At 37.7% G+C, this 7,370-nt stretch overlaps 2 protein-coding genes across 2 annotated transcripts in view; both read left to right on the forward strand.

Moving 5' to 3' along the window:
• Positions 1–3,056, forward strand: part of LOC107691203 (nidogen-1-like) — a 37,875-nt gene extending 34,819 nt beyond the window's left edge. The window contains exons 19-20 of the mRNA XM_016489700.1: positions 1,799–1,911; positions 2,597–3,056. Coding sequence (XP_016345186.1) covers positions 1,799–1,911; positions 2,597–2,727 — 244 coding nt within the window. The 3' untranslated portion in view covers positions 2,728–3,056. The remainder of the gene's footprint in view (positions 1–1,798; positions 1,912–2,596) is intronic.
• Positions 3,057–5,404: 2,348 nt separating this feature from the next.
• Positions 5,405–7,370, forward strand: part of LOC107691204 (lysosomal-trafficking regulator-like) — a 122,024-nt gene continuing 120,058 nt past the window's right edge. The window contains 2 exon segments of the mRNA XM_016489701.1: positions 5,405–5,441; positions 5,898–6,142. Of these exon segments, the coding sequence (XP_016345187.1) occupies positions 6,062–6,142 (81 nt within the window). The 5' untranslated portion in view covers positions 5,405–5,441; positions 5,898–6,061.

Raw genomic sequence — 7,370 nt, forward strand, 5'->3', positions numbered from 1 at the left:
CACCGGCCCAGCTAACCAATCACAGCACATTTCGTATTTCAGAAGGCGGGCCTTCATTTGATACAGGAACTATTCGAGCCGTTCATACCAGACTGGGGAGAGAGGTGTTGTAATAATGTAAAATATGTGAAAAATACAACCTAGTATGAGAGCTTGTTCTAGTACACCCCCAAAACAAAATCAAGACTTTGTAAAAGAGCATAATAGGACCCCTTTAAACAACATCACGCTTTTATTGAGTGACAGGCCCTTCAAATGTTTTGAAAGAAGTCTCTTCTGCTCACCAAGGCTGCATTTATTTGATCAAAAATCCAGTAAAAAATTTGAAATATTATTACAATTTAAAAGAAATATTTTCTATATGAATATCTGTTAAACTGTAATTTATTTCTGTGATCAAAGCTGAATTTTCAGCATCATTACTCAAGTCTTCAGTGTCACATGATCTTCAGAAATCATTCTAATATGCTGATTTGCTACTCAAGAAACATTTCTGATGATTATAAATCAAAACAGAAATCTTTTGTAAGTCACTTTTGATCAACTTAATGCATTCTTAATGAATAAAAGTATTAATTTCTTTAAAAAAAAAAACATACTGACTGCAGATTTTTGAATGGTAGTGTTTTATAACAGAATAATAGGAATAACAACTGCTGGGTTCAGTCTGCCAGAAAATGCAGTTTAACTCCGCTGATTTCACCTGGTCTTGCTCGTGTTATTCGGTTGTGGTTTAGGATGGGAAAGCAAGGTCAAGGTTCAGTCTAAACCTGTGAGCTCAACAGCTCTCTGTTCTTCTGAGGCCTTGATGTGTCTGTGTGCTAGCGCCGGTTCCCTCAGCAGCAGCATGCACTGATTTGGCACTTTAACCCTGAATGTGTTTGCTGTGCAGAGGTCGGGTCAAGAGGCCTGTTTCAAGGCTTGTGGTAGCTGTGTGTGATTTCACGGGCCGTCTGTGTCTTTCTCTGATCTTCCTACAGCCTTTTGCTCTCTGTTAGTGGAGAGTCACAATGGAGCTTATTATAGCAATTTGTAATAATAAACAGTACACAAACAACTGACATGTAAAAGGACAGGATGCATTACAGTAGGGGGAATTTGGGAGGAAAATATGCTTAATTTTCATGAAAATTTCAAAATAACTTTTTTTATGTGAATATATTATACAATGTAATTTATTCCTGTGATCAAAGCTGAATTTTCAGCATCATTACTCCAGTCTTCAGTCAGTGTCACAAGATCCTTCAGAGATCATTCCAATACGCTATTATTAATTAATAATGATAATATAATTCATACTTTTGATCAAAAGTGACAGTAAATACATTTATAATAGAAATATATTAAAAAAAATTCTGTTTCAAATAAATGCTGTTCTTTTGAACTTTCTATTCATCAAAGAATCCTGAAAAATAAGATGTATCACGGTTTCCACAAAAATATTGTGCAGCACAACTGTTTTCAACATTGATAATAATCATAAATGTTTCTTGAGCAGCAAATCAGCATATTAGAATGATTTCTGAAGATCATGTGACACTGAAGACTGGAGTAATGATGCTGAAAATACAGCTGTGCATCACAGCAATAAATTATATTTTACAATATAGAAAACAGCTATTTTAAATAGTAGAAATATTTCACAGTTTTTACTGTATTTTGTAATAGATGCAGATGTGGATGAGCAGAAGACATTTCAAAACATTTAAAAATCCAATTAATTATTCATGCATATATATGTATCATAAAGGCAGATACCCAGTGTTTTCCTGACGGTTTGTGTGTTTGTGTTGATCAGGGGTGCTGTAGTCGTAGCTGATCGATATGCTAGGCGAGAGGTGGATGAGTTCCAGCCCCAGAAACGAACACGTCTGTACGGGATCACCACGGCACATGCCCACTGCCCGTCTGGTAGGATTTCTCTCTCATATAATCACTTCTTATTCTTACACTGGTGGCCAAAATTGTTAGAACACTTGGCATATTTAAGAGGTTTCAGTTGTTTTTGTTGAATTGGCCATTACAATACCCTTAAAATGAACTAGTGCCGGAACAACCTGCGACGGAAGGAATCTGCTGGAACATTGAAAATGATGCACTGGCCCCCTCAAAGTCCAGAGATCAACCCCATCGAGCAAATTTGGGGCGAGTTGGAAAATAAACTGGACAGATCTATTGTGCATTCAAACGAAAGCCTTTGGCTTGAGCTGCAGAAGGCATGGGATAACATCAGTGTTGAAGTTCTCAGGAAATATATTGACTCTATGCCAGAGAGATGTGCTGCTGTAATTGCTGCAAAAGGTGGACATACCAAATATTAAAGTTAAAAGTGGATAAAAACAGTATGACTCATCTTGATATTCGTTGTGCTCAGAGCAACCATCTGCATGAACATTATGAAATTAAATCATGTTTTGGAGGCAAAAATCTGTCGGGTGTTCTAACAGTTTTGGCCACCACTGTAAATTCTTCATAAATGATGTCAGTTTTTAATGCTCAGTGCTTCTAACCGTGTCAATAACTGGCTCAAGTCGCTAAAACAACATGTTTGTACCATGACTGCAGCTAATGTGAGATACTCACTGTTCCCCATCAGGTCAGAACTACTGCTCGAGCAATAATGGCGGCTGTACTCACTTATGTCTGGCGACAGCTGCTGGGCGCTCGTGCAGGTGTCCGGATAACGCTGTGGGACTGGGCTGTGTGGAGCGAGAAGGCTGGAACTGAAGATTCAAAGAGACGTGAGCAGACCTCCGGTGATGAAGGACATGGCAGTTCCATCTGAATGCTTCTTGTCTGAAAGATGTAATAAAACCAACTCAGTATTAAAGATTTCTAAATGCATCCATGCCTTAAATATGATCATGGTGCTTTAAAGAGCAGTTAATGCTAATGAGGTCATTGTGAATTTAGTTTCGTGACTATTTTCAGCAAAACTAACAGTGTTACCCTGAGAGTATCTCTTTTAAAAGATAAAGAAATGATACAATTGTGAAATAGCCTGACATAAATCAATGTTTACACATACATCTTTTCAATAAAATCATATTTTGTTTATTTAGCCTTGTCATTTTTATATATTCTTATAGTGCTTAAACTCTGTTATTACTTAGACTCATACTGTGATAAAGTCCTTATAATAATAACCACCAGAGAGCAGCAACAGCCTAAAAATCATATGAAAATGTTTTTTTTCACTCCCCGAACAAAGCATAAGATTGTCTAGTTATTATTTTCTTACTGTTTCTTATCTCTTTGACTGTGTAGGTCATTAATTACATCATAACATTTTTAAAATTGGTTATTATTCTTATAATTATGATTGTTTATTATTATTTTACATTTACCAATTGTGTTATCAGGTGTTCTTGCCACTGAAAAATACATATATTTCTGTAGATATTACTGTAATAACCGGAAATGTAATACATTTAAATTAATTGAACAAAAATGATCAAATATGTTTTTTTTTTTAACAGAAATAAGCATCACGTTCTAAAACAGCTTTTGTGGATTTCATTGAAAATGATGCACTGGCCCCCTCAAAGTCCAGAGATCAACCCCATCGAGCAAATTTGGGGCGAGTTGGAAAATAAACTGGACAGATCTATTGTGCATTCAAAGGAAAGCCTTTGGCTTGAGCTGCAGAAGGCATGGGATAACATCAGTGTTGAAGTTCTCAGGAAATATATTGACTCTATGCCAGAGAGATGTGCTGCTGTAATTGCTGCAAAAGGTGGACATACCAAATATTAAAGTTAAAAGTGGATAAAAACAGTATGACTCATCTTGATATTCGTTGTGCTCAGAGCAACCATCTGCATGAACATTATGAAATTAAATCATGTTTTGGAGGCAAAAATCTGTCGGGTGTTCTAACAGTTTTGGCCACCACTGTAAATTCTTCATAAATGATGTCAGTTTTTAATGCTCAGTGCTTCTAACCGTGTCAATAACTGGCTCAAGTCGCTAAAACAACATGTTTGTACCATGACTGCAGCTAATGTGAGATACTCACTGTTCCCCATCAGGTCAGAACTACTGCTCGAGCAATAATGGCGGCTGTACTCACTTATGTCTGGCGACAGCTGCTGGGCGCTCGTGCAGGTGTCCGGATAACGCTGTGGGACTGGGCTGTGTGGAGCGAGAAGGCTGGAACTGAAGATTCAAAGAGACGTGAGCAGACCTCCGGTGATGAAGGACATGGCAGTTCCATCTGAATGCTTCTTGTCTGAAAGATGTAATAAAACCAACTCAGTATTAAAGATTTCTAAATGCATCCATGCCTTAAATATGATCATGGTGCTTTAAAGAGCAGTTAATGCTAATGAGGTCATTGTGAATTTAGTTTCGTGACTATTTTCAGCAAAACTAACAGTGTTACCCTGAGAGTATCTCTTTTAAAAGATAAAGAAATGATACAATTGTGAAATAGCCTGACATAAATCAATGTTTACACATACATCTTTTCAATAAAATCATATTTTGTTTATTTAGCCGTGTCATTTTTATATTGTTACAGTGCTTCTTTTTTAATTAAAACAAAAAACTAAAAAAAGTCCTTGTGCACAGAAAATAGTAACCAGCAGATGGCAGCAGCAGCCTAAAAATCAGGTGAAAACTCCCTGCACAAACCATTAAATTGTCTAGTTATTCTTTCTTACTGTATTTATTTCACCTTGTAGGTCATTAATTAAATCGTACCATTCTTTAATTATGTTATGAACGTTTGTATGTCCGTATTGTAATTTTTAACATGTTCCAGTTGTGTTATTAAGTATTCTGGCCACTGAGAAATTCTGCAGATTTCTGTGGATTTTAGTATAGTAACTGGAAATGTAATGCATTAAACGAATAGAAACGATTAAATGTGGGTACCTTGAGATTTTATCTTATCTTATACAAATACATTTCATAATATTATACATTTATGTTATAGATAGTTCATGTGTGTTTTATAGTATGAGGTAAATTTAAATAATAGCTAAAATAAAAAAGGGGCAATGAAAAAAAATTATTTTAGGCAATGAAAAAATATATAATAATAAATACAACAACTGGACAAGAAATATTACAGAAGAAAATAGGATTATGACTTGTATGTGCAACAAAATATTATAAATAGAGGTGTGCCGTAAATACAGTTTATACTGATACTATTTATAAAGTATTAATTTAGGGGCGTCATCACGTCAGCCCCGCCCACAGCGGGAACAAAAAACGTAAGCGGCTAAGCCCCGCCCTAACAGGGGGACACGATTGACGTCATCCGAACGATTGGCGAAAGGGAGCGTCCTCAGAGGCCAGATTTGATCGACAGTCTACTCAACCAATAGCCGCTTAGGATTCTGTTTTGTGGGCGTTATTTCCTGTACTGTTTTGCATGTCATTTTTTCTTCTAAATTGCTTGTGTACATGTTAGAAGGAAGACCGGAGACGAGGTACGTAAAATGTCATTGTTTTTAGACCTCAGAACTTGCGTTCAGATGTATAATACTGATATGATGATTAAACATGCCTGGTTGGCATTCGTGCTACCTCATAGTTGACATAACTAAATCAACGAGTGTTAGCCTAAGCTGTGCTGCAGGAGATTCTGCGTCTTCCGCTGCGTGAAATGATCCAGATCCAGTCTCTTGTCTGCAAATACGAACCAATTTTTGTAGTAATTGCATTTCGACTGGTTCATTCAGGCTAATGTTGACGCCGAAGCTAATATAAGCCCCAACTTGTATTTAACGCTAAGCGGTGTACTAATATTAATGCTTCATTTGTCTGCTTTTGCAACTGTAACTTGACAGCAACTGTCAGCCAGACTGGTATAAACGGACTTGAATGCGAACTAGAGCCCAATTCGCGCCAGCCGTGAATTCAAAAGTTCTATTTCGTCTCTGTAGGCAGTAACGGTTTTAACGGACTTCACATCTCCTAACGTTAATCCGGATGGACGCCTAATGAAATGATGTGCCGTTCCCGCTCACGCAGCTCGGATTTCACCGCTGGATTTTAGAGCTTCGGTCGCTGCTGTGGATGAACCGGAGCCGGTGGCGGTCAGCGGGACATGGCCAGCTCACACCTGGCTGATCTGTCCCAGGCCTGGGAGAACTACATGGACTGCCGCGCGCAGGGCGCAGATCTGCAGGTGAGCCGTGAGAGCTAACTTAGTTACTAGCTTAGACGATGAGCAAACTTTGTATGTGGGCTTGTCAAAGATTTGCTTGGAATTTGGGAAAAAACCTTAAGTTTGAAAGCTTTGTGTTTGCAAAGGTGTTCTGGTTTAGTTACTAGACAAACAGATTAACTAGTTCTGATTTGACTAGATCTAGATCTGTATATTTACCTCTGTTACTAGACAAACAGATTTACCGTTTCAGAATAATTAACGTTAGATCTACATCTATAGACTAACTAGGGTGTTCTGGGTTATTATTAGACAAACAGATCAACTAGTTCTGGTTTAATAGATTTAGATCTGTAGATTTACTAGATGTAGACTGCTTTATTCGTTCTGATTTACTAGATCTAAATCTGTACACTTACTGGGGTGTTCTGGGTTATTATTAGACATGCAGACTCACTCTTTATTACTAGATCTAAATCTGTAGATTTACTAGATTGTTAAGGGTTGCTACTAGACAAACAGATTAAATCGTTTCGATTTACTAGATCTACAGCTGTAGACTTACTAGGGTGTTCAGGGTTTCTAGACAAACAAGTCAAGTCACCTTTATTTATATAGCGCTTTTAACAATACAGATTGTGTCAAAGCAACTGTACAGCACTAATTAGAAAAATAGTGTGTCAATAATGCAAAATGATAATAGTAAACACTCAATTTTCAGTTAAAGGCAGTTCATCATTGAATTCAGTGATGTCATCATCATCCAGCTCAGTTCAGTTTAAATAGTGTCTGTGCAATCAAGTCGACGATATCGCTGGAATTTAAGTGTCCCCAACTAAGCAAGCCAGAGGCGACAGAGGCAAGGAACCGAAACTCCATTGGTGACAGAATGGAGAAAAAAACCTTGGGAGAAACCAGGCTCAGTCTGACCAGACGAAACCAGTAGTTCAATTCCAGGCTGCAGCAATGTCACATTGTGCAGAGGACTCAACTGGTTCCTGTGGTCTTGTCCCGGTGGCCGTCTAGGAGACAAGGTCCTCATTTGCACCGTTTAGGCACTGGTACCGTTTTAAAAGTATCGATTTGGCACCGGTATCGTAAAAAACCCAATTGATACCCAACCCTAAGTACATCGGGTGTTATGGGAAGAGTTCCCGCTTCTGGTTGTCCTAATTAATGAAGCCTAAAAATCCTTTAACGGATTTGAATATTAGAAATGTGTTAGTGTGTTATGTGTAAGCCAGGTTAA

The sequence above is a fragment of the Sinocyclocheilus anshuiensis genome, unplaced genomic scaffold (genome assembly GCF_001515605.1).
Source record: "Sinocyclocheilus anshuiensis isolate Anshui unplaced genomic scaffold, SAMN03320099.WGS_v1.1 scaffold462, whole genome shotgun sequence".
Taxonomy (NCBI): Eukaryota; Metazoa; Chordata; class Actinopteri; order Cypriniformes; family Cyprinidae; genus Sinocyclocheilus; species Sinocyclocheilus anshuiensis.